The sequence below is a fragment of the Papio anubis genome, chromosome 20, assembly GCF_008728515.1.
Source record: "Papio anubis isolate 15944 chromosome 20, Panubis1.0, whole genome shotgun sequence".
Lineage (NCBI taxonomy): Eukaryota > Metazoa > Chordata > Mammalia > Primates > Cercopithecidae > Papio > Papio anubis.
Genome location: NC_044995.1, coordinates 7,722,327 through 7,749,703, shown reverse-complemented (window position 1 = coordinate 7,749,703; position 27,377 = coordinate 7,722,327). Strand labels below are relative to the sequence as shown.

The 27,377-nt window shown below is 47.3% G+C and overlaps 1 protein-coding gene and 1 long non-coding RNA gene across 7 annotated transcripts in view; one reads left to right on the top strand and one right to left on the bottom strand.

Moving 5' to 3' along the window:
• Positions 1 to 2,672: 2,672 nt before the first annotated feature.
• Positions 2,673 to 3,501, bottom strand: LOC116271722. Its single transcript, XR_004180439.1, has 3 exons — positions 3,410 to 3,501; positions 3,006 to 3,206; positions 2,673 to 2,762 (listed from the first exon to the last, which is right to left on the bottom strand). It is a non-coding gene; the product is annotated as an uncharacterized LOC116271722 (long non-coding RNA).
• A 239-nt stretch (positions 3,502 to 3,740) lies between these two features.
• Positions 3,741 to 27,377, top strand: part of LOC101014756 (zinc finger protein 888) — a 36,503-nt gene continuing 12,866 nt past the window's right edge. For 2 of the 6 annotated variants that reach the window (XR_004180430.1, XM_031660206.1), the window contains exons 1-4: positions 3,741 to 4,414; positions 20,435 to 20,553; positions 21,416 to 21,496; positions 26,223 to 26,349. Coding sequence is in view for 3 of the 6 variants with exons in the window: in XM_031660206.1 (XP_031516066.1) it covers positions 21,482 to 21,496; positions 26,223 to 26,349 (142 nt within the window). In the remaining 3 variants the exon portion in view is untranslated. Of the gene's footprint in view, positions 4,415 to 17,592; positions 17,799 to 20,434; positions 20,554 to 21,415; positions 21,497 to 26,222; positions 26,350 to 27,377 lie in introns of those variants that run through there. The other 4 variants (XM_031660207.1, XM_031660204.1, XM_031660209.1 and 1 more) reach the window with 4 other exon arrangements.

Here is a 27,377-nt window from a genome sequence, read left to right as displayed (position 1 = left end):
AATCAAGTGGAGAAGTCTACTAATGATGGTCCTTCAGTTTCAACATCCCAAATAATTTATTGTAGGCCCCAAACCCATATTTCTTATAACTATGGAAATAATTTCCTCAATTCATCATTACACAAAAACAGGAGGTACACATGAGAGAAAAGTCTTTCCAGTGTAATGAAAGTGGCAAAGCCTTTAATTGTAGCTCACTTTTAAGAAAACATCAGATAATCCATTTAGAAGAGAAACAATATGAAAGTGATGTATGTGGCAAGGTCTTGTTATTGTGGTGGAGATGATATCTCATTTAGGGGAATATTTTGTTTGTTTGTTTTCAATTATATTTTCTCAACATTTAAAAAGTGAAGTAAAGAGTATTTCTTGGCCAGGCGCAGTGGCTCACACCTGTAATCCCAGCACTTTGGGAGGCCAAGGCGGGCAGATTACAAGGTCAAGAGTTCAAGAACAACCTGGCCAACATAGTGAAACCTGGTCTCTACTAAAAATACAAAAAATTATCCGGGCATGGTGGCAGGCGCCTGTAATCCCACCTACTCGGGATGTTGAGGCAGGAGAATAGCCTGAACCTGGGAGGCGGAAGTTGCAGCAAGCCAAGATCTGTGCCACTGCACAGCAGCCAGGGTGACAATGTGAGACTCTGTCTCAAAAAATAAAATAAAATAGGGTATTTCTTGGGCCAGGCACGGTAGCTCACGCCTGTAATCTCAGCACTTTGGGAGGCTAAGGGAGGCGGATAACTTAAAGTCAGGAGTTCGAGACCAACCTGGCCAACATGGTGAAACCCCGTCTCTACTAAAAATACAAAAAAATAGCCAGGTGTGGTGGCTGGCGCCTGTAATCCTAGTTACTCAGGAGGGTGAGGAAGGAGAATCGCTTGAACCTGGGAGGCAGAGGTTGCAGTGAATTGAGATTGCATCACTGCACTCCAGCCTGGGTGACAGGGCGAGTCTCCATCTCAAAAAAATAAAATAAATAGCTACTTCTCAAATAAGCTTTGGTAGAATTTTGTGAGCTCATATCGGTTTTTTTTTTTTTTTTTTTTTTGAGATGGAGTCTTACTGTGTTGCCCAGGCTGGAGTACAATGGCACGATCTCGGCTCACTGAAACTTCCACCTCTTGGGTTCAAGTGATTCTCCTGCCTTAGCCTCCCGAGTAGCTGGGACTACAGGTGCCCGCCACCACGCCCGGCTATTTTTTATGTTTTTAGTAGAGACAGGGTTTCACCATATTGTCCAGGCTGGTCTTGAACTCCTGAGCTTGTGATCTGCCGACCTTGACTTCCCAAAGTGCTGTGATTACAGCTGTGAGCCACTGCACCCCAGCCTCACATCATTGTTTTTTAACTATGTGTTCAAAATTTTCTCCTTTGACCCCACATTTCATTAGAAGTATATATTTTTAACTATTTTAATATAGTTTATCTATGAAATGTATTGTGTTCAGTTTACATCGAAGACTGCATGCTTTCTAGTCTGTATCATATATTGGAAACTTTTTCTGGTACCTGATAAATGATTTTAGGTTGTTTCAATGTGTATTTGATGAAGATGTCAAGGACCTACTTTCTTTCTCTTTTATTTATTTATTTATTTTTTTTGATGGAGTTTCACTCTTGTTGCCCAGGCTGGAGTGCAATGGTGTGACCTTGGCTCACCGCAACTTCCGCCTCTGGGGTTCAAGCGATTCTCCTGCCTCAGCCTCCTGAGTAGTTGGGATTATAGGCGCCCACCACCACGCCCAGCTAATTTTGTAATTTTAGTAGAGATGGGGTTTCTCCACGTTGGTCAGGCTGGTCTCAAATTCCCGACCTCAGGAGATCTGCCCGCCCCAGCCTCCCAAAGTGCTGGGATTTCAGGTATGAGCCACTGCACCTGGCCCTAGGACCTATTTTCTTTACACTAACATAAAAATTTAGTTCAAGTAGCCTATCTCTCCATTTTCTTTCCTTATGTCATCTGATAAAATGGTGAACTGTGAGCTTCTAAGTAAACATTCCCCTCAAGTTCCTCTAGTCCATAATATTCTTTGCAGATGTTGAAGGATGGGCTGGATTGACCTGGAACCTTGTTTCAGCAGAGCCCATGTGTTCATGAAGAAAACATTTGCTCACAGCTTAGTTCTACCGCTGCCTCAATTTCAGTGTTTTAAAAACCTATAGCTATGTGTTCACAATTGTGTTTATTTTGAACGTTATTACTGTCATTTTTCTGGGAAAATAATTACATGTTTACGATTCGTGCCATCAGAATCTTGGATGTTGAAAGGGACATTTCTTTTATATAAATGATGGTCCTGGAATTGTTTTTTTTCCTTTTTCTGAGACAGAGTATCACTCTATCACCCATGCTTGAGTGCAGTGGCACAATCTTGCCTCACTGCAATCTCTGCCTCTGAGGCCCAAGTGATCCCCCCCGGTCAGCCTCCCAAATAGCTGAGACCACAGATGCACACCACCATGCCTGGCTAATTTTCTGTACTTATGTTACAGATGGGGTTTCACCATGTTGCCAGGTTGGTCTCAAACTCCTGGGCTCAACTGATCCACTTGCTTCAGCCTTCCAAAGTGCTAGGATTACAGGAGTGAGCCACCACACGTGGCCAGTCCTGGAATTTTCTAGAGGAGGATGACCAACGCAGCCTATGGACCCTTCCTGGCCATCACATGAAAACCAGCGACTCCTCCTTCCAAAACTCAGAGCTTCTCAGGATGACTTGGGGAAACGTCCCCCGCTGTGAACCTCGGTGAGCCCGCCTGTAACATACAGGTGAGGGAGAAGACCAGAAAAACTCAGTCAGAGTGACACTGACCCTGAAATGATGGGCAAAATGGAGTGTGTGGCTTTTCCTGTAGGAGAGGGAGGTGCTTAGTTGTAATTTGAATTTTAAGTGGATTCCAGTCCTCCAAAAATGTAAAAAACAAAAGCACAAGAATGGGAAAAACAGGGGATTAGACTCAAATCACCTTGAGCCTTATCATCTCAGAGCTTTAACCCACCTACACAGCTCCATGTCCCCTGCAGGCCTCTCCCCTGAGCTCTACAATTCTGTGTCCAGTGGCCTCCTCTTCTCTCTACTGGGACATCAAACAGTCATCTCCACTTTCAGGTGTCCATAAGTGACTTCTTAAACCCCAAACACATTCCTTGCAGTCTCACACGTCTCAGATGAGGATGACAGTGCACTTCTGGGAGCTTAGCTGAAATTGACAGCATGTATTTTAAATATGGGAAATAAATTCCATTATTTGTAAGTGTTGTCATTTATAATGTAAAGAGAAAGTTGCGTGTATACATGAAAGGAGTGAGAAAATACATCATTTCCAAAATTCTTTTGAGATATGAGAGAAAAATGTTTCATAACCTCATCCTTAGGGATCTGTGCTCCCAGGACCCCTCTGACCTCATCTCCTGCCTGTGTCCTCCTCACTCCCTCTGCTCCAGCCACGCAGGCCTCTTTCCTTTTTCTGGGACTGAGGTTGCTTTTGTCTCAGTGCCTTCACCTGAGATGTCCCTCTTCCTAGGACTCTCTGGCCCCTCAGCTGCAAGTAACAAGCAGCGTTTCATACCTAAGTCTTTGTTCTGACATTACTTTCTCTATGGAAACGTTTGTGATCGCCCACAGTCCCCATTTGACATGGTAGCTCCACCTTCACCCCCACCTCTGGTCCACATTGCCTGTTCTGTGTGATTCTTTTTGCTCCTTCGCTGTTCACTGGATCCTGGTGGGAACAAGTATGGAAGCAGAGAGCGGAGCCAGAAGGTGGGGCTGTGCTGGGCTGGTGCCGTCTGAATAGAGCAAAACCCTAGCTTCACATTAGGGTTCTCAGGCATTTTGCAAATACATCTTTTATGCTGTTTTATCGGAGATTGCTGTTATCATAGGATTAAACCCACACTCAATAATTCTTACAATGACGCTGGTGATTCTCATCTGTGTCCAGCACTGAACGTCAAGGAAATTTCTTTCATCTTGAGAGCTGAGATCCGCCTGTGATCCACAGGGAGGTGAGGGGACTGTGCTCTGCATGGGGTTTGGTTAGGGCCAGATCTGTGCCCTGAAGATCTGTGCCCTGCTTCAGCGTGTGTGTGGACTTTTCCAGGAGGGGAGCAAGATCTGAAAACGGGTCAAAATTACCCTTGTATGTCTTCCTGTGGGACGTTCTTATCTCTGCATGACCTCTGGTGCAGTGGGCAGCAGAGGACCATCTTTCTCCCGGGTGAGGTCTCCCCTGTGTGTGTGTTTTGTCACAGGAAAGGAGTGAGTGGTTTCTAAACATTAAATCTCTTATTATTATTATTATTTTTTTTCACATACAGGATTGATTTCCAAAGAGTCATGTTACTTGGCTTGGTGGAAGCCACCAAGAAGAGCAAAGAAAAGGATCCAGGGATGGCTGTTCCTCAGGTGAGTGATATTCCTCAGTGGATTCTGCTGTCTCTTTCCTTTCTGAAATGTCAGGTATTGTAGTAGCCAGTCTTCTGTGAGTCTGAAGCGTCCTGCCTCACACGTTTGCTGGCGCTCACCCATGCCTTTTCTCAGTCCTTGTCATCTTCACTTAAATTCCATCTCCTATAACCTAGTGAATGAGCTTGGGAAGAGGCGGCACTGGGCATGGTCCTGGGAAGGGCTCACACCAGACATGGATGGAGCTGTCAGTGATGTTGGGCAGCAGGGATTGTTCAGGGGCCACATCTGGATGCACGCTCAGTACTTTGTGGACCAGATCAGAGAAACTGTGACCAGATCAGAGAAACTGTATATGAAAGTCATACATTAATGTGCAGTAATATCTGGTAAATTCTGGAAATGGAGACAAATTAGGGGAGATATTTTGTGTCTGATTTTGTAATGGATTTGAAGCTACACTAGTGAGTCAATATGTCTGACTTGAAACTTTCTTTTTTTTTTTTTTTTTTGAGAGGGAGTCTTGCTGGGCTCACTGTAAGCTCCGCCTCCCGAATTCACGCCATTCTCCTGCCTCAGCCTCCTGAGTAGCTGGGGCTACAGGCGCCCACCACCATGCCCGAGTAATCTTTCATATTTTTAGTAGAGATGGGGTTTCACCGTGTTAGCCAGGATGGTCTCGATCTCCTGACCTCATGATCCGCCCGCCTCAGCCTCCCAAAGTGCTGAGATTACAGGCATGAGCCACTGCGCCCAGTCGAAACTTTTTTTTTTAAGAGACAGGGTGTCACTCTTGGGCCCAGTCTGGAGTGCAGTGGAACAATTCTAGTTTACAGCAGCCTCAGATTTGTGGGCTCAAGTGATATCCACATTAGCCTCCTAAGGAGCTAGGATGACAGGCATGTGCCACTACACCTGGCTAATTCTAATTTCGGAGAAGGTGAGAAAGAGCTATGTACAGAATGAGGGAGGGAAACAGTAATGAAGACAAAGGGGGACCCTAGGTGCAGATGTGCGGTGAGTTGATTGGATGTAATGAGGAAGTGATGACATGTTGCTTTCTCTGTTTAGAAGGTAAGAAATTTGGCCGGGCGCGGTGGCTCAAGCCTGTAATCCCAGCACTTTGGGAGGCCGAGACGGGTGGATCACAAGGTCAGGAGATCGAGACCATCCTGGCTAACATGGTGAAACCCCGTCTCTACTAAAAATACAAAAAAACTAGCCGGGCGAGGTGGCGGGCGCCTGTAGTCCCAGCTACTCGGGAGGCTGAGGCAGGAGAATGGCGTGAACCCGGGAGGCAGAGCTTGCAGTGAGCTGAGATCCGGCCACTGCACTCCAGCCTGGGCGACAGAGCAAGACTCCGTCTCAAAAAAAAAAAAGAAGGTAAGAAATTTGAAATTTGTTTAAATTATACAGATAAGAATGAGAGTTGCCAAACTCCTGGGTCTAAGTGTGGTGCATTGTATAATTATGGCAGCAGAGGCGAGCTTCCCTTTGCAACCCCTCTTCAGCCAGAGGACAGTGACTCATCTCATTAGTTGTAGATCCCCCTCTTCCCTTTTCATGGATGGGGTGGGGGGTGGGAGAATGAAGTAGGGTAAGAAGCGACTGAGTCTCTGTTACTACATCGAACCTGATAAAAGAAATATTAAAAGTGCTTTTGTTCTCTTTTTGTGCTGGGTTTTCTTTTTTTCTAGTTCCTCCTCATTTCATTAGTTTTTTTTTTTTTTTAATTTTAATTTTAATTTTTTGAGACCCTCTTACTCTTGCCCAGGCTGGAATGCAGTGGCAGGATCACTCCTCACTGCAGCTGTAACCTCCTGGGCTCAAGTGATTTTCCCACCTCAGCCTCCAGAGTAGCTGAGACCACAAGTGTGCCCTACCATGCCTGCCTAATGTTTGTTTTATTACTATTGTTATTTTTTGAGACTCTCTTTGTCATCCAGGCTGGAGTGCAGTGGAAGGATCCAGGCTCACTGCAACTTCTGCCTCCTGGGGTCAAGCGATTCTCCTTCCTCAGCCTCTCGAGTTGCTGGGATTACAGGCGTGCACCACCACGCCCGGCTAATTTTTGTATTTTTAGTAGAGATTGGGGTTTCTCCACGTTGGCCAGGCTGGTGTCAAACTCCTGACCTGAAGTGATCTGCCCACCTTGACCTCCCAGAGTGCTGGGATTATAGGTGTGAGCCATTAAGCCCGGCCAGATATTTGTATTTTTTTGTAGATACCGGATTTTGCCATGTTTTCCATGCTGGTCTCGAACACCTAAGCTAAAAAGATCCAGCTTTATAGGTCTCTTAAACTGATGCGATTACAGGCATGAGCCACCACGTGCAGCCTGTTTTTTAATTTAAAAAAAAATTACTTATGAAGTAAGTTTTGGTAGAATCGTTTTTTTGAGATGGAATCTTGCTCTGTCACCCAGGCTGGAATGTAGTTTTGCGATCTCGGCTCACTGCAACCTCCACCTCCTGGGTTCAAGCAGTTCTCCTTCCTCTACCTCTTGAGTAGCTGGGACCACAGGTGCATGTCACCACGCCCAGATAATTTTTGTATTTTTAGTAGAGACAGAGTTTCACTGTGTTGGTCAGGCTGGTCTCGACCTCATGATTTGCCCGCCTCAGGCTCCCAAAGTGCTGGGATTACAGGTGTGAGCCACCGCGCCTGGCCTCTTTTTTTTTTTTTTGAGACAGAGTTTTGGTCTCGTTGCTCAGGCTGGAGTACAATGGTGCAATCACGGCCTATTGCAATCTCTGCCTCCCAAGTTCAAGTGATTCTCCTGCCTCAGCCTCCCAAGTAGCTGGGATTATAGGCGCCCGCCACCACACCTGGCTAATTTTTTGTGTTTTTAGTAGAGACAGCATTTCACATTGTTGGTCAGGCTGGTCTTGAACTCTTGACCTCAGGTGATCCACCCGCCTTGATCCCCCAAAGTGCTGGGATTACAGGCATAAGCCATCGTGCTTGACCATCCACATATTGTTGATTGAAAAATTTTGCTTGTGTTCTACAGCTGACCTTCTTTCACTGTTCTCACAGTCAATAGCTGTGTGTTCACACTTCTTCATTTTATAAATGTTACTGTGATTTTCTTGTAAGAAAGAATTAAATGTTGGTAGTCAATGGCATCAGAACCTTGCAAAAGAAGTTTCTTTAGCCCAGATATGTGAAAGATACTTCTCTAATTTTCAAGGATAGGGGTGATAAAGACCAACCCTTCCTATTAGGCTTTCCAGGCCCCCATGTAAGAATTCAGGCACACCTTCTCACTCATCTCAGACCTTCTCAGGGTAACATGGTGAAAATGTTCCCGCTCTGAGCCCCGGTGAGCCTCCCTGCAGCTTGGAGATGATGGGCTAGACCAGAAAAGCTCAACCTGAGTGACCTTGGCCCCTGAAATGGTTGGCAAAATAGAGTGTGTGTCTGAGTGTGGCTTTTCTTCTGTGAGAAAGGAGTGCCCAGTTGTAATTAGAATTTTAAATTCTAATTACAGTACCCTAAAATTGTACAGTACCCTAAAACAGTACCCTAGAATTTAAATTCTAATTGCAGTACCCTAAAAATGAAAAAAAAAAAAAAGAAGAAAAAAAACGCAGAAGAATGGAAGAAACAGAAGTGTAGACTCAGACACAGAGACCATCTTCGGGGCCTTTCTCTGTATGAGGATATCACAGTGAAATCTAAAGCAGCTGATGTCTGTCCCTGGCAGGGAACCCTCCACTGGCTTCCCGTGTTCCCCAGGACAAAAGTTCAGCTCTTCACTGTGGCTCCACAGCCCTGTGTCCAGGGCCCCTGCCAGTGTCCAGCCTCCTCCTGGGAGCTTACCCTCATCTCATGTCTCCCTCTGCCCCAGTCACATTTGCTTTTCTCTTTTCCCAAACCTCAAAACCCTTCCTGTCTCAGGTCGTTGTTCCTGCTCTTACCCTATGTCCCCTGCCCCTTTCTCCTCCTTCAGGTCTAGGCTCAGAGATGTCTCCCATGCCCTCCCACTGCCATCTGAAGTTCCTCTGCCCATCAGTGTCTATCACGTTACTCATGTTACGCAGGTTACTCAGGTTTTATTATTATCTCTGCATCAGTCACATCAGAAAAATGCGTTTTTTTTTTTTTTTTTTTTTTTTAAGACAGACTCTCACTCTGTCCTCCAGGCTTTCCAGGCTGTGAGTGCAGTCTCGTGATCTTGGCTCACTGCAACCTCTGTCTCCTGGGTTCAAGTGATTCTTGTGGCTCAGGCTTCCAAGTAGCTGGGATTACAGGTGTGTGCAACCACACGTGGCTAATTTTTGGATTTTTGTTTTTATTTTATTTTATTATATTTTATTTTTGAGTCTCACTCTGTCGTCCAGGCCGGAATGCAGTGGCACGATCTCGGCTCACTGCAACCTCCACCTCCTGGGTTCAAGCGATTCTCCTGCATTAGCCTCCTGGGTAGCTGGGATTACATACAGCCACCAAGTCCGGCTACTGTTTGTATTTTTAGTAGAGATGGGGTTTCACTATGTTGGCCAGGCTGGTCTGGAACTCCTGATCTCAAGTGATCTGCTTGTCTTGGCCTTCCAGACTGTTAGAGTGCTAGGATTACAGGCATGAGCCACTGTGCCTGACCCAATTTTCATATTTTTAGTACAAACAGGTTTTCACCATGTTGGCCAGGCTGGTCTCAAACTTGTGATCTCAGGTCATTTGCCTGCCTTGGCCTCCCAGTGTGCTAAGATTACAGGCGTGAGGCCTCACTAAGGTCAGAACAGCTCTACAGACCAGACCCTGTGTCCTCAGGCAGTGCCGAGGCATCCCCATGTTTGTCATCTGTGTCACTGCCTCACTCCAGCCCCCGGGTCTTCCGCGCTCTGCACATCACCAGGGCCCAGTTTGGCCATCGGGGGCAGGGGCTTTGCCACCAGCAGGTGATGTGCTCAGAGTCAGGGGTGCTGGATTCCCTTCAGGAAGGATGAGGAGAAGGTCAGAGGCCTTGGAGTCATGAAGGACACACCTCTACACAACTAGTTCTGTTCCAGAGGAGCTAGAAGCTCTACGACTTCAGGAAAGATTCTTCCGAGGATCAGAATGCAAACAGCACAGTGAACTGCAGCCCGAGGGCCACCTCCTCCTGCCAGGCCAGTGGCAATGACTCTCTACTGGCTTTTCCTTGCCTGTCACAGCACGTGAGCATGCGTGCGCATGCGCGCGCGCGCACACACACACACAGAGTCACAAGGCAGCTAGGGAGCCAAGGGTCAAGATGTTATAATGTAAATGTGGGCCGGGCATGGGGGCTCACGCCTAGAATCCCAGCACTTTGGGAGGCCAAGGCAGGCGGATCATGAAGTCAGGAATTTGACACCAGCCTGGTCAACATAGTGAAACTACTTCTCTGCTAAAAATACAAAACAAACAAACAAACAAACAAACAAAAATTAGCTGGGCATGGTGGTGTGCACCTGTAATCCCAGCTACTCAGGAGGCTGAGGCAGGAGAATCACATGAACCCAGAAGACGGAGGTTTCAGTGAGCCGAGATCGCTTCATTGCACTCCAGCCCAGGTGACAGTGCAAGACTCCGTCTCAAATAAAGATGAAAAATGAAAAATGATGGCCGGGAGTGGTAGCTTATGCTTGTAATCCCAGCACTTTGGGAGGCCGAGGTGGGCAGATCACGAGGTCAAGAGATCAAGACCATTCTGGCCAACATGGTGAAACCCCGTCTCTACTGAAAAAATGTAAAAATTAGCTGGGCTTGGTAGCACATGCCTGTAGTCGCAGCTACTCAAGAGGCTGAGGCAGGAGAATCGCTTGAACTCAGGAGGCGGTGGTTGCAGTGAGCTGAGATCGTGCCACTGCATTCCACCTGGCAACTTAGTGAGACTCCATCTCAACATAAATAAATAAATAAATAAATAAATAAATAAATAAATAAATAAGATGCTATAATCTAAATGTGGAGCACAGATATTTTTCCCACAAAGAGGGAACACTGGGTCCTGGGAAGGGAGTTTGAGGGTTACAGCCCTAGTCATGGCCTGGAGATTCAGGAACTGGAGGAAGGAAGAGCCATATTTATCCTTACAGGATGCCTCTGTGCTCAGCAGTGGGTACAATAGATGGGCTAAGCTAATGGAGTCCCATTTAGGGAAAGGAGTTTTTCTCCAAACAGTACACACCGTCACCCACCCTATGCATACTCCCCCCTTTCCCGTTGTCTACTCAAGGATGGCAAAGTTGGTGCTTCCCCAGGTGGGTGTCTAAGGGAGGGGAGTGGTTTCTCTGTGCCTGTTCTTGATCCCCTCCCTCAAGTCTTCTACCTTCCTGTCCACTGGTCTATTCTGACACTCATTGCCTGCAATTCTGTCAGTTTGCATCATCCCAAGACCCAACCTAAGACCCAAGGATTTGAGTCTGGGAATATTTAAGCCAATGTCATTGCCAAGCGAGAAGTCTTAGACCCCAGGAATTTTTCTTCATTGACAGTCTGGGCAGCAAGGAAGCCTCTCCTCTTTCTGCAGAGTTTAGGGTCTTTAATTGCCAATGTAAGTTTGCTCAGAGTCCAGCAGTTACCCCTTGGGTCAGCCAGATGTGTTTCAGAGTGAACATACACTTGTCCTTCTTACTGATTGGGCAAGCAGAGTGGTCTGCCTGAGGGACCCTGGGCTCTCCTGCTCAGCTGTTCTGCTCACCTCCCTCATCATGATGAAGACCATTCCAAAGTCAAACAGGGCCCTGGCACACATGAGACCCCAGAGAGGACATACTGGTATCACTCTGTCATTCTCATTCATTCACTGACTCAGTAGCTATGGAGCCTATACTGTATGCCGGGGGACACGAATAGAGGAGCTGTCTGTATCAGGGATAAAAATGGTAAACCAGCAGACTATACCCTGCTTTCTTCAGGTTATCTTTCATTTTTATGCTGTGTTGTTGAAGTTGGTCTTGATCTCCTGGGCTCAAGAGATCCTCTTTGGCCTCCCGAGTAGCTGGAATTACAGGCCCCAACCCCCATACCTAATTACTGGTTTTTACTTTTTAAATTTTAGCTTATGTGTGTCCTTAGGGCTAATACGAGTCTTCTGTGGGCAACATGTAGTTGGTTCCTGTTGATTGAGGCAGTCTTTGCCTTCTGAGTGCAGAGGTAAATATTTACATTTTAATAATTACTGATGGAGAAGACCTTACCGTTGTGTTTTTGTTCTGTATTTCTTCTAGGAATTTTTGTTCTTCATTTCTCATTTCCTACTTTTTGGGTTTAATTGCTTTTTTTGTGTAGACATGCTTTGATTCCCTTCTTTCTTACTTTTTTTTTTTTTTTTTTTGAGAGTCTCACTCTGTTGCTCAGGCTACAGTGCAGTGGTGCTATCTTGTCTAACCGTAGCCTCCGTCTCCCAGGCTCAAACGATTCTTGTGCCCCAGCTTCCGAGTAGCTGCGACTACAGGTGCACTACCACACCCAGCTAATTTTTGTGTTTTTAATAGAGATGGGGTTTCATCATATTGGCCAGGCTGTTCTCGAACTCCTGATCTCAAGTGATCCACCTGTCTCAGTTTCCCAAAGCGCTGGCATTACAAGCGCAAGTCACCATGCCCAGCCATTATCATTATTTTAAATAGTTTTGTCTTTTAGTTTTTAAGTAAACTTATAAGTGGTTTAAGCATAATTCCAGTGTGAATATAAAAATCACGTTAGTGTCCGTTCCTTTCAGTATGAAGAACCAAAGTGTGGGCCGGGCACGGTGGCTAATGTCTATAATCCCAGCACTTTGGGAGGCCGAAGCGGGCGGATCACAAGGTCAGGAGATTGAGACCATCCTGGCCAACACGGTGAAATCCCGTCTCTACTAAAATAGAAAAAATTAGCCAGGTGTGGTGGTGCATGCCTGTAGTCCCAGCTAGTCGGGAGGCTGAGGCAGTGGAATTGCTTGAACCCAGGAGGCAGAGGTTGCAGTGAGCCAGATGGCGCCACTGCCCTCCAGCCTGGAGACAGAGCAAGATTCTGTCTCAAACAAAACAAAACAAAAACCGAAGCATGTTGTATAGATATTTGAGGGGAGGTTATTGTTGTAGGTATGTTAAATATCTTAAAGTTATAGCATAAAAATGAAACTTGAAATTTCCATTACCTGGCTGGCTCACTCTTGTAACCTCAGCACATTGGGAGGCCAAGGCAGGGCAAATCACCTGAGGTCAGGAGTTCAACACCTGCCTGGCTAACACGGCAAAACTCCATCTCTACTGAAAATACGAAGCGCGGTGGTGGGCACCTGTAATTGCAGCTACTCAAGAGGCTAAGTTCTTTGAATTCAAGAGGTGAAGATTGCAGAAGCCAAAATGGCACCATTACACTCCAGCCTGGGTGACAGAGCAAGACTCCATCCCTGAAAAAACAAAGAAAGAAAGAAACAAACAAAAATTTCCATAACTTGCAAAAACTACTGTTTCTCCACTAGAACTCTTTGTTATTTATGTCAGAATTACTTCTGTGTGTGTTGCATTTTCATTAACACATGTATAGTGTTTTTTCATGCTTTTTTCTGCTAAATAATTGGAAAAAATGTTGTGTTATAACAAAAAGACACTTATACCGGTTTCTGTATCTGTCTGTCTATTTATTTATTTATGAGACAAAGTTTTGCTCCTGTCCCCCAGGCTGGAGTGCAATGGCGCAATCTCCGCTCACTGCACCCTCCATCTGCTGGGTTCAAGCAATTCTTTTGCCACAGGCTCCTGAGTAACTGGGATTACAGGTATGCACCACCACACCCAGCTAATTTTGTATTTTTAGTAGAAACAACGTTTCTCCTTGTTGGTCAAGCTGGTCTCGAACTCCCAAGCTCAGGTGATCTGCCTGCCTTAGCCTCCCAAAGTGCTGAGATTTTGGGTGTGAATCACCTTTGGTGGGTGCACAGCAACATAATCAAGCTTATGTACAAGGCATTTGAGATTGAGGCATGGAAAAATACTGAGGCATTGTGTGTATGTTGTTTGTGTAGGAGACTGTAACTCCTTGACCCTGAAATCAGGACAAGGAGTAGACTGTGTGATAAGGAACGCTGAAAACAGTCTCCTGTAAATGTGGTCTGCGTGCTTTCACAAGGCCATATGTGCCTCACGATCTGCCTGCAAAGAGCTCCATGGTGGATGCCTTTTGTTTGTCTGAAGTGTAGTTTAAACAAGCCCTTTCAATAAACACTTGGAGGACGGATTCTGGGGTGGCACTCTCTCAGAAGGGTTGCTCCCCACCCCACTCAGCTGGAATTATCTGAGTACTTCATTCTCTGCATTCACTGCAAGCTATAAGCTGCATCACTGCACCCAGCCTATCTGTCCTTTTATCTACCTTTTCTGGGGAACTTTATATATATTTGTGGGTTGGAGTTACTCTTTAGCCTTCTTTCATTTCTTTCTTTTTCTTTTTTATTTTGAGATGGGGTCTCCATCTGTCACCCAGGCTGGAGTGTAGTGATGCGATCTGGGCTCACTGCAACCTCTGTCTCCTGATTTTAAGGGATTCTCCTGCCTCAGCCTCCCAAGTAGCTGGGACCTCAGGCGCATGTCACCACACCCGGCTAATTTTTTGTATTTTTTTTAGTAAAGACACGGTTTCCCCGTGTTAGGCAGGATGGTCTCAATCTCCTGACCTCGTGATCCTTCTGCCTCAGCTTCCCAAAGTGCTGGGATTACCAGCGTGAGCCACCATGCCCTGCTTGCCTTAAGGTTTTGAAAACTTGTTAGTGCTATTAGATGGCTTCAAGTATTGCAAGTTTCATAGTACAGACTGTTAACTTCGTTTGTTTTTTGTTTGTTTTTCTTTTCTGAAACGGAGTCTCGCTTTCTCACCCAGGCTGGAGTGCAGTGGCCAGATCTCAGCTCACTGCAAGCTCTGCGTCCCGGGTTTACTCCATTCTCCTGCCTCAGCCTCGCGGGTTTACTCCATTCTCCTGCCTCAGCCTCCCGAGTACCTGGGACTACAGGCGCCCGCCCGCCACCTCGCCCAGCAATTTTTTTTTTTTTTTTTTTTGTATTTTTTAGTAGAGACTGGGTTTCACCGTGTTAGCCAGGATGGTCTCGATCTCCTGACCTCGTGATCCGCCCATCTCAGCCTCCCAAAGTGCTGAGATTACAGGCTTGAGCCACCGCGGGGGCCAACTTCCTTTGTTTAATAAGATTTGTAAGCCTTTGGTGAGGCTGATGATGAGATGCTCCTTTTCCTGTCTCAGTCATTTCACTGTCCTGTCAAAAATAGCTTAGACTGGCCGACCCTGGTGTCTCACGCCTCTAACCCCAGCACTTTGGGAGGCCAAGGTGGGTGGATCTCTTGAGGTCAGGAGTTTGAGACCAGTCTGGCCAACGTGATGAAACCTTGAATCTACTAAATACAAAAAATTGGCCACGTGTGGTGGCTCACACCTGTAATCCCTGCACTTTGGGAAGCCAAGAGGGACAAATTACCTGAATTCAGGAGTTCGAGACCAGCCTGGCCAACATAGTGACTCCCTGAAAACTGCACAAACTCTCGTGGGGATTTCAACATCCCGAAACACCCAGATTCCTGGTGTGGCTGGACTCGGGGCTGGGGTCCTGCGAAAGACAGGTTTGAAGCAGAAACACACAAAAAAACACTCATTTGAGTCAGCCCCGGGCGCTGCAAAACAACGGTGGGCGGGCCCTCGACCCTGTCTGGGCCGGTTCTGGACAGTGGGCGGGGACGGAACGGGAAGGGGAAAATGTCTCCTAGCGGGCGGGGCCAGAACAGGTGCTTGGGCGGGGCCAGAAGAGGTGCCTGGGCGGGGCGAGAGGGTGGAAGCCGCTTTGGGGACGGGCCTGGAACGGGACTGGGGCAGGGCAAGAGGGAGGAGGCTGCCTTGGGGCTGGGCCGGACAGCGGGAAGGGGCGGGGCCAGAGGGGGCGGTCCGGGCTCTCTCCTCAGCTTGGCCCCAGGTGTCACCTGCTGTCTTCCTCTTGCCCCCGAGGACTGGATCCTCCGGGTTCTGATTGGTGGATTGTTTCTGATGTGTCCTGATATTACCCCTAATATCATAGGATGCTTCCTGCCCGTTTTAAGTTAATATTTCATATGAAGTTAATATTTCAATGGAAGGTAAAACAACATATTGTAGTGGGCCACCAGTACCGAACGCTGAATTGTTTTTCCTTTTAAGTTGAAAATGGTTTTAATGCAAAGCGCTTTTTTGGAGCAGGTAGAGTCGTCCTGCAGGCGGGGCGAGCTCCCTCAGTCTGGGGCGGGGCAGGGCAGGGGAAAAGGACAGGTAGAGGGGTGAAGTGAGGCGCTGGTTGCAGTGGGGACTGACAATTAGAACGGCTTATTAAACTAATCAAAATCATGAGTTGAGTGGATAATGGAAACTGAAAGGTGACATGCAACACTCTATTACACACAGGAGGTGGAGGACAATTTCATATTTTGTGGAAATAAAGCTAGAACCCGGAGGGGTGGCTCACATCTATAATCTCTGCACTTTGAGAGGTCAATACGGGAGGATTGCTTGAGCCCAGCAGTTCGTGATCAGCCTGGGCAACGTAACATAGTGAGACCTCCACTCTACTAAAAATCAAAAACCTCAGCCAGGTGTGGTGGTGCACACCTGTGGTCCCAGCTGCTCGGGGCGCTGATGTGGGAGGATCACTTGAGCCACGGAATTGGAGGCTGCAGTCAGCCCTCTTCTCGCCACCACACTCCAGTCTGAATGACAGAGCTGGACTCTGTCTCAAACAAACAAGCAAATAAATAAGAGGTATAAGTCCTCCTCTGAAAATAAGGGAAGACTTTTTTTTCCTTGCATCTCTTTTATTAGGACATTTATTTAGAAAATTCGTAAATGCATTTTCTCTCTCTTCCAAAGTGGTTTTTATTTTTATTTTTTTGGACGGAGTTTTGTTCTTATTTCCCAAGCTCTAGTGCAATGGCGTGATCTCAGCCCAGCACAACCTCCACCACAATCTCCAGGGTTCAAGCGATTCTCCTGCCTGAGACTACCAAGTAGTAGTCTCCGGAGTAGTGCTCCGGAGACTGAAGCAGGAGAGGGGTTCAGCTGGGAGGGGTTGCAGTGAGCCGAGATCTTGCCACTGAACTCCAGCCTGGGTGACAGCGAAATACTCTGTCTCAAAAAAGAAGAAAAGAAAAAAGTATATATAATGAAAGAAAGTAATAGATCTCTTCCACAAATGTGCTGGGACAACTAACTGGATATTCACATGGAAAAAAACGTTGCACCCCTATGTCACACCATCAAAAATTTTATTTAAAAAAGTTTTTAAAAAAAACAAAACAAAGAGAGACTAGTAAGGGTAAGGGAGCCCAGCGGGAGGGGGTGTTACTTTGTCGCCCAGGCTGAACTGGACCCCCCAGGTTCAGAGATCCCCGCGCCACCCGGAAGCAGATCGCCTCAGTGAAGGTCATACCGCAGGGCGTGAGTTTCCCTCTGTCTCTAGTTAAGTCGGGCCTTCGCAGGCCCCCGACTCTGCTATACTCGAGAGGTAGGGTCCCCAGAGACCTGGAAATTCCCACCTTCCTTCCTCCACACAGACCATATTGAGACGTCCTTGTAGAGTCCGGGGGTCGCTTCCTTTTGAGTTTGTTTGTTTGAGACTCAGTCTCAGTCTGTCGCCCAGGCTGGAGTGCAGTGGCGCAATGTCGGCTCACTGCGACCTCTGCCGCCCGGGTTCAAGCGATTCTTCTGCCTCAGCCTCCCAAATACCGGAATTACAGGTGCCTGCCACTTTGCCCGGTTAATTTTTGTAGTTTTTAGTGTAGACAGGGTTTCGCCATCTTGGCCAGACAGGTCTTGAAGTCCTGACCTCCTTATCCGCCCGCCTTGGCCTCTCAAAGTGTTGGGATTACAGGCGTGAGCCACCGCGCCCAGCCTCCTTTAGGGTTTAACGTCAGTCTGAGGCTGGTCCAGTCCCCGCGCCTTCTATCGCGTAGTTTTCCTGCTCAAAACCGTTTCCTGACCCCTCCTCCTGCCCGCGCTTTTTAAAGTCCTCATCCCGGAGGTGGATTCCCGCCCTGGGCGCCTCCCAGCCTCTCCCTCGCTGGCCCCTGGAGCGCAGCCTCGCAACCCTAGTCCCCGGGAGGCCGTTCCACATAATTCCAGGGCTTTCGAATCACGCCTCAGTCTTCCTGGCGGTTCTTGCCTAAAAACCCCGAAAAACACTGGCGCTGGGAAAAAGGCTGAGAGAGGCACAGGTCCCGCCCCGGCCCCGCCCTCTGCCGGTTCTAAAGGGTGAGGTCTCTCCGCCTCGCGCCCAGCCTCTACCTCACCCAGGCCCCACCCACCTCCTCGGGGGTCCCGCCCAGGTCTGGCTTCTGCCCTGCGCGCGCAGATTCTCGCAAACCCGGAAGCGGATCGCGTGGAGTAAAGGTCCTACAACCGCGCGTGAGTTTCGCTCTGCTTTTATTAAGTCTGCGTTTCCCAGGCCCCCGGCGCTCTTTTTTGTTTGTTTGTTTTTGTTTTTGTTTTTTGAGGCAGAGTCTAGCTCTGTCGCCCAGGCTGGAGTGCAGTGGCTCGATCTTGACTCACTGCAAGCTCCGCCTCCTGGATTCACGCCATTCTGCTGCCTCAGCCTCCCGAGTAGCTGGGACTACAGGCGCCTGCCAGCACGCCCCGCTAGTTTTTTTCTATTTTTAGTAGAGACGGGGTTTCACCATGTTAGCCAGGATGGTCTCGATCTCCTGACCTCATGATCCGCCCGCCTCCGCCTCCCAAAGTGCTGGGATTACAGGCGTGAGCCACCGCGCCCGGCCTCCCCAGCGCTTCTTTACCTGGAATGTCGGATCCCCACAAACCTGGAAATTCTCGCCCGTCTTCTTTCACCAACAGCAAATTGAGACGTCCCCGTGAGAGTCCGGAGGTCATTTCCTTTTGGGTTTAAAGTCGCCCTGAGGCTGCTCCTGTCCCTGGTCTTTCTGCTGTAGGACAATATATACACTTTCTATCGCGTAGTTTTCCTGCTCAAAACCGTTTTTTGACTCCTCCCGCCTCGCACTTTTTAAAGTCCTCACCTGAGAGGTGGATTCCCGCCCTGGGCGTCTCCCAGCCTCACCCTCGCCGGACCCTGGAGCGCAGCCCCGCGACCCCAGTCCCCGGTAGGCTGGGTTTTCTGCCTGGTGCTGGGATCCTGCGGACCCCACGCTTTTCCGAAGGCGTCGTTGTCCCCCGCCTCCCTCTTACTCAGACTGGGCCCTACTGCTCTCCATGTCTCCCCTCTGCAGTCACCGCTTCCCCTGAGCCCGCGCTGGGGAGAGGTGCCCGGGGCTTGTCCTGTGACACGGGGGTGTTCTTGTCTGCCCACCTCCAGCCCCTGGAAAATGCTCTCCTTCCGGATGCAGGCGTCTTCCTCCAAACCCTCCTGTGATTGTGTGGGCCAAAGGGATCAGGAGACAGAAAGAGGGACTGAGAGAGCAGTAGAAAACCTGAGACAGAGAAAAGAAGAATGAGAAAGACCCATAACAGATGGCAAAGTAGAGGATGGGTGAGGGATTTGCCAAGAGACAGCAAAAGCGATTAAACAAAAGATAAGAAAGCAGGAGGAGAAGAGCAACTGGAGAAATGTAGAGAAAAGCTAGATGTACAGAGAGATGAAGGACAGCAAGGTAGGGAGAGGGGCAGCAAAGAGGGAGGCTCATCAGAGTGAGGGAGAGGAGGAGGGATTTGGAGCCGGGGCAGACAGAGCAGAGTGGTGCTGGTGGCAAAGAGAACAGAGGGGGAAGGACAGCAGGGAGGACACCTGGGGATCTGAGGTGCTAGAGAGTGAGGACATGGGGGTATAACAGGGAAGAGAGAATTTAACAGGGAGAGCAGAGGAGGCACAGAGATGGGAGAAGAGGTGGAAATCTATGGAGATTGAACACAATCTAAAGATTGGGGAGAAGGAGTAAAAAGAGGTCAAATGAGTTGGGAGGATGGAGCCTGGCTAATTTTTGTATTTTTAGTGTAGACAGGGTTTCACCATGTTGGCCAGGCTGGTCTCGAGCTCCTGACCTCAGGTGATTCACCTGCCTCGACCTCCCAAAGTGCTGGGATTACAGGCACGAGCCACCGTACCCGGCCACCCATGTATTCTTGATTGAAAAAATTTGCTTATGTCTTAGTTCTACAACTGACCTTCTTTCCCTGTTTTCAAGGTCAATAGCTGTGTGTTCGCACTTCTGCATTTTATGAATGTTACTCTGATTTTCTTGTAAGAAATAATTGAATGTTGGGAATCAATGGCATCAGAACCTTGCAAAAGAAGTTTCTTTAGCCCAGGTGTGTGAAAAATGCTTCCCTAATTTTCAAGGATAGGGGTGATAAAGACCAACCCTTCCCATTAGCCCTTCCAGGCCCCTATGTAAGAATTCAGATACACCTTCTCACTCATCTCAGACCTTCTCAGGGTAACTCAGTGAAAATGTCTCCAGCTCTGAGCCCCAGTGAGCCTCCCTGCAACTTGGAGATGACGGACTAGACTAGAAAAGCTCAACCCGAGTGACCATGGCCCCTGAAATGATTGGCAAAATAGAATGTGTGTCTGGGTGTGGCTTTTCCTCTGGGAGAGGGGAGTGCCCGGTTGTAATTAGAATTTTCAATGGGATGCAGTACATCCACAGCTACATCTAAAGCAGGTCGTGTCAGTCCCTGACAGGGAACCCTCCACCGGCTTCCCGTGTTCCCCAGGATGAAAGCCCAACTCCTCACTGTGGCTCCACAGCCCTGTGTCCAGGGCCCCTGCCAGTGTCCAGCCTCCTTCTGGGAGCTTGCCCCTGTCTCCTGACTCCCTCTGCCCCAGTCACATTTGCTTTTCTCTTTTCCCAAACATCAAAACCCTTCCTGTCTCGAGTCGTTGTCCCTGCTCTTACCCTATGTCCCCTGCCCTTTCTCCTCCTTCAGGTCTGGGCTCTGTGATGTCTCCCATGCCCTCCCACCCCCATTTGAAGTTCCCTCTGCCTATCAGTCTCTGTCACATTACTCAGGTTTTATTATCTCTGTGTCAGTCACATCAGAAACGCGCTTTTTTTTTTTTTTCCAAACAGGTTCTCACTCTGTCCTCCAGACTGTGAGTGCTGTCTCGTGATCTTGGCTCACTGCAACCTCCGTCTCCTGGGTTGAAGCAATTCTTATGCCTCAACTTCCCAAGCAGCTGAGATTACAGGTGTGTGCATGCCACCACACCTGGCTAATTTTTGTATTTGTATTTCCTTTTATTTTTGAGTCTTACTCTGTTGCCCAGGCTGGAATGCGGTGGCACAATCTTGGCTCATTGCAACCTCCACTTCCCAGGTTCAAGCGATTCTCGTACCTCAGCCTCTCGAGTAGCTGGGATTACAGATGCCCACCAAGCCCATTACTTTTTGTATTTTTACTGCAGATGGGGTTTCACCATGTTGTTCAGGCTGGTATCGAACTCCTGACCTCAAGTAATCTAACCCCCTTTGCCTTCCAGAGTCCTAGTGTTACAGGCGTAAGCCAACGTGCCCAGTCCACTTTTTGTATTTTTAGTAGAGACAGGGTTTCACCATGTTGGCCATACTGGTCTCCGATTCCTGAGCTCGAGTGATTTTCCCACCTCAGCTTCCTAAGTAGCTGGTACAACAGACAAACAGGCGTGCACCACCAGACCTGGCTAAGTTTTTGTATTTTTGGTAGAGATTGGGTTTCACCGTGTTGCCCAGGCTGGTCTCAAACTCCTGAGCTCAAGCGATGTACTCACCTCGGCCTCCCAGAATGCTGGGATGACAGGCATGAGCTGCTGCACCCAACCTCTGCATGGCGTTTGGTCAGGGCTGGGTCTGTGCCCTGAAGGGGAGCTCATTCCAGCCCAGCTCCCCACTCCTGCAGCGTGTGTGGTGGCTTCTCCAGGAGAGCCGGAGTTTTCCTGTAGGAGTTTATCATCCTTGCTGCAGTGGGCAGCAGAGGGGACCGTATTTCCTCAGGCTGAGGTCTCCTTTGTATGTGGCCTACAGGGAGGGGGTGTGTTGATTCTGAGCAATAAACAACATATTTTTAACATTCAGGACTGACTTCAAAGACTCTTAGTCCGTGGGGAAGAAACCCAGAAGAGGAAAGCAGAGGAGTCAGGGATGGCTCTTCCTCAGGTGAGATGATATTCTCGGTGGATTGTTCTGTCTCCTTCCTTTCAGAAACGCTGGGCCTTGGAGTTGGGAATCTTCTCTGAGTCTGAAGCGTCCTGTCTGACAGGTTTGCTCACACTCACCAGTGCCTTCCCTCAGTCTCTCTCATCTCGCTTAGATTCCGTCTCTCATGACCCAGTGACATGAACTTGGGAAGAGGCTGCACTGGGCATGGGCCTGGGAAGGGCTCACACCAGACATGGATGGAGACGGGGTGAGGGTCCCGTGGTGTCAGTGCTGTTGGGCAGCAGGGATTGTTTAAGGGCCACATCTGGATACACTGTGAGCTCTCTGTAGACAAGGATTAGAGCAGTTGCCAATAGAAGTGACATATTAATGTACACAAAGTATGTGGAAAATTCTAGAATAGGAGAACAATAATGGGAAATCTTCTGCTTAATTTCTTTTTTTATTTTTATTTTTTCTTGAGACGGAGTTTTGCTCTTGTTTCCCAGCCTGTAGTGCAGTGGCGTGATCTTGGCTCACTGCCACCTCCGCCGCCCAGGTTCAAGCGATTCTACTGTTTCAGTCTCCTGAGTAGCTGGGATTACAGGCATGTGCCACCACCCCTGGCTAATTTTGTATTTTTAGTAGAGAGGAGGTTTCTCCATGTTGGTCAGGCTGGTCTCAAACTTCTGACCTCAGGTGATCCGCCCACCTCAGCCTCCCAAAGTGCTGGGATTACAGGCATGAGTCACTGCGCCCAGCCGATTTCTACCTGATTTTATGCTACATTTTTAGGTAATTGAATGAGTTACTGTGTTTCTGACTAAAAAAACTTACTAATTGGAATAGAAAGTTATTAGATTGACATGAATGACACATGAATGATTCCATCAGTTTTTGTTGGTTTAGTTTTTTGTTTTTTGTTTTTTTGAGACAATTTTGCTTTTGTTGCCCATGCTGGAGGGCTATAGCGCAATCGCGGCTCACCACAACCTCCACCTCCCACTTTCAAGCAATTCTCCTGCCTCAGCTTCCCAAGTAGCTGGGATTACAGGCATGCGCCACCACGCCTAGCTAATTTTGTATTTTTAGTAGAGACAGGTTTCTCCATGTTAATTAGACTGGTCTCCAACTCTTGATCTTAGGTGATCCACCTGCCTCGGCCTCCTAAAGTGCTAGGATTACCGGCATGAGCCACCGCACTCAGCTGATTCCATTATTATTTTAAGAATATGAAATCAACCTCAGTAATAGCAGGAGATTCATTCAACCATTCTTAGCCCATTTAGCTCATGGAGACTGTGGAATTGCTGTGGAGCGCTTTGTGAAACAGGTGTTTTTGATAAAAATGGTTACAATTTTTCTCAAATATGGGAGCAGTACTTCTTTTTTGTCCTATGGGATAAAGCCATATTCTCATTCCACCTATTTTTATGATTATTATTATTATTTCTGAAACAGAGTCCTGCTGTGTTGCCCAGGTTGGAGTGCAGTGGCATGATCTCAGCTTACTGCAACCTCCACTTTTCGGGTTCAAATTATTCTCCTGCCTCAGCCTCCCGAGTAGCTAGGATTACAGGTGTGTGCTAGCACACTGGGCTAATTTTTTTTTTGTATTTTTAGTAGAAACGGGGTTTCACCATGTTGATCAGGCTGGCCTCGAACTCCTGACGTCAAGTGATCTGCCCACCTCAGCCTCCCAGAGTGCTGGGATTGCAGGCACACCAATTGTTATTAAATATATATTGTTATATTTAAACATCACATGATGTATGTATTTGTTTTGTGGTAAAACTCCAAGCAAAGCTGCAGCTTAGGCTCTTAGCTATAAAGCTTCTCCTTTCCTTGTCACGTCCTCCACCCTCCTTCCAACCTCACTGGGGAGCCGCTACTGTCAGTTCTGTGCCAGGTGTCAGAGCAAGTCTCGTACACGTGTATTTCTGCATTGTTGTGAGACCTAAAAAAAAAAAACTGTACTAAATTAAAAAAAGAAAATTTTATATATATATATATTTTTTTACTTTAGCTTTGAGACTACATGTGAAGGTTTGTTATGTAGGTAAACTCATGTCATCAGGGTTTGTTGTACAGATTATTTCATCACTTTGGCGTCAAGCCCAGTACCCAATAACTTTTTTTTTTAATTTATTTTTTTTGAGACTGAGTTTTGCTCTTGTTGCTCAGTCTGGAGTGTGATGGCATGATCTCAGCTCACTGCAGCCTCCATCTCCAGGGTTCAAGTGAGTCTTCTGCCTCAGCTGGGATTACAAAAAACCTGCCACCACACCTGGCTAATTTTTCTATTTTTAGTAGAGACAGGGTTTCAACATGTTGGCCAGGCTGATCTTGAACTCTTGACCTAAGGTGATTCACCCTCCTCAGCCTCCCAAAGTGCTGGGATTACAGGCGTGAGCCACCACGCCTGGCCCCCAATAGTTATTTTTTCTGCTCCTCGCCTTCCTCCCACTCTCCACCTTCAAGTAGACCCCAGTGTCTGTTGTTTTCTTCTTTGTGTTCCAGGAAACATTTTACTTTGATATTTGATCCTGCTAGTTGTGAAAATTTACAAGTAAATATGGATAGCTTGCTCTTTGGCGTTGGAAATTGGCTGAGTGACAACCTGTGGGTCATTTGCGATTTTTCCCTGTATAAAGAGTGCCATAGTGGCTGCCTCCGTGCATGCCTGCATTTCTACAGATATCTGAAGATTCCTCCAGGTCAGGCAGTTGAAGGAGTGATTGCCTCCTCTAGGATGAAGCATTTCCTGTTTTCTCAGATCCCTCAAGATTCCCCCCTGCCCCCAACTGCCAAAGTGTCCTTTTCCAGAAAGATGAGATTCCTCTTCAGTTAAACAAAACTTGCTACTTTTTGTATTTTTAAAACTCATATATATATATATACACACACACATATATATACACACACACATATACACATATATATACACATATATACACACATATATGTATATATATACACACACACATCCCCACACATATACACACGTATGACATACACATACTTATATAAACACACACGTATGTGTTTTGAAAATCTGGGACAAATGATGTAGCAGGACGAGCCACAGACAAAACCTCTCAGACACCGAGTGGTAGAAGGAAGGCCTTTATTCAGCTGGGAGCATGGGCAAGCTACTGCCTTAAAATCTGAGCTCTCCGAGTGCACAATTTCTGTCCCTTTTAAGGGCTCATGACACTAAAGATTTCATATGAAAGCGTCGTGATTGAGCAATCTAGGGGATACGTGACAGGGGTTTCGTGCACTGGTAGTCAGAAACAGAACAGGGCAGGGAGTTTCACAGTGTTCTTCTATACAGTGTCAGGAGTCTATGAATAACATCAGTTTCTAAGTTATGAGTTGATTTTTAACTACTGGGTTTAGGCCGGGCAGACCCAGGCCTGGTTTCGGGCCTGGCACCGGGCTGCCTGTCTTTGGTTTTACTTCCTTGTTTTTTTCTTAAAACAGGTACTGAGTATAAAACAGTATAAAACAATGTGAGAGGGTCTCTCTCTTTCCTCATTGACAGTGCTTTGTATTAACATCTAGTTTTTTGTCAGTCCGAGTAGGTTTTATTATTTTATAAACATATCTATATGTTTATAAATGGATTTTTGTGTTTTGGATTTTTGTACAAATTGGATTTTTGTACAAAAATCCAATATAGATGGATTTTTGGACTTTGAATAATTTTGTTTTCATGTATTTTATTTTATTTTGAGACGGGGTCTCGCTTTGTTGCCCAGGCTGGAGTGCCCTGGCATGATCATGGTTCACTGCAACCTCCACCCTCAGGGTCAAACTGTCCTCCCACCTCAGCCTTCCAAGTAGCTGGCACCACAGGTACCTGCCACCACGCGAGGCTAATTTTTTTTTCTTTTTCTTTTTGAGACGGAGTTTCTGTTGCTTAGGTTGGAGTGCAGTGGGGCCATCTGGGATCACTGCAACCTCTGCCTCCTGGAATCAAGCGATTCTCCTGCCTCAGCCTCTGGCATAGCTGGGATTATAGGCATGTTTCACCGCACCTGGCTGATCTTTTACTGTGGACGTTGTCATCTCTGAAGACATCACTCATGCTGTGTCTCATCTAGATACTGAATGTCACTTGGTGTGTCAATATAAGTTTCAGACATTTCTTTAACAGGAACCCTGCTTTCATTTTTTACTTATTTCTTGTATTTTTCACAAACATAAGAAATTCATACTGAGAGGGTGCCATGACCTCTTCAAAAAGTGTAATCAAACACAACTGGGAAGACATCATGTGGCAAAAAGTCCCTTACTCGGATTTGTCAGAACATTCACTACGATGAAATCCCTGCTTTCCCCTCTCTCCTCTTCTCATTTTCTATAAAGATAAGAACTCCTCCCATAACCATTTAGTTAAAATGTGTTTTCACATTTCTTTAACAGGAACCCTGCTTGCCGTGGTTTCGCGCTGTGTCACCCAGGCTGGAGTGCAGTGGCACGATCTCGGCTCACTGCAAGCTCCGCCTCCCAGGTTCAGGCCATTCTCCTGCCTCAGCCTCCGAGTAGCTGGGACTACAGGCGCCCGCCACCACGCCCGGCTAGTTTTTTGTATTTTTAGTAGAGACGGGGTTTCACCATGTTAGCCAGGATGGTCTCGATCTCCTGACCTCGTGATCCACCCGCCTCGGCCTCCCAAAGTGCTGGGATTACAGGCTTGAGCCACCGCGCCCGGCCATAAAATGTGTTTTCATTTCAGGGTCTGTTGACATTCAGGGACGTGGCCATAGAATTCTCTCAGGAGGAGTGGAAATGCCTGGACCCTGCTCAGAGGACTCTATACAGAGACGTGATGTTGGAGAATTATAGGAACCTGGTCTCCTTGGGTGAGGATAACTTCCCTGCTGGGCATGTGCCCTTGTGTGTCTTTGTATTTTCTCTTGTTTCTTTTGGGAGCCCCATTCTTGCTTGACTAAAATGGACACTATATTGAGTTTGAAGTGAAAAACTTCATGATGTAGCATCTGGACTTTCACTGTCCCCTTTGTTTAGATGTTCTGCATTTTTCGTGGTACCTCAGTGTGGGTTCCAGAACTAAAGTAGGCATAAAACCTTATGGCAGGCTGATCATGGTGACTCACACCTGTCATCCCAGCACCTTGGAAGGCCCAGGTGTGTGGATCACTTCCGGTCAGGAGTTCGAGACCAGCCTGGCCAACATGTAGAAACCCCATTTCTACTAAAAATAGAAAAGTTAGCCCGGCATGGTGGCACGTGCCTGGCGTGGTGCATGCCTCTAATCCTAGCTCCTAGAAAGGCTGAGGAAAGAGAATCACTTGAATCCAGGAGGCGAAGTTTCCAGTGAGCTGAAAACACTCCACTCACTCCAGCCCGGGCGACAGACTGTCTGAAGAAACAAAAACAAAAATAAAACCTTCTGGCAGACTTTAAAGATATCCAGTTCCCTGTTTGCTTCTCCTGTGCTTTCGATTCAGTAGTTCTTGGAAGAGAGCTCGATGTCCACGTATTACATATTATGATGCTCCCTCAGCATTCAGAAGGAGGCAATCAGTGGAGCAATTAGTGAAATATTTTCCTAGATCATCTGCAATGTCTTCTTTCCTACAGAAACGTAGGGCTGGGACTCTAGAAAAGCTCCAGCATGTTATGGTTTTTTCTTTTTATAAGCAGAAGCCTCTTTCTCACCTGTTATCTCTACGTTGGAGCAAGGGAAAGAGCCCTGGACTGTGGAGTGTGAACTGAAAATAGCAAAAAAAATTCAGGGCCGGGCACAGTGGCTCCTGCCTGTAATCCCAGCAGTTTTTCAGTCCGAGGTGGGTGGATCACTGGATGTTGGGAGTTCGAGAACAGCCTGACCAACATGGAGAAACTCTGTCGCTACTAAGAATACAAA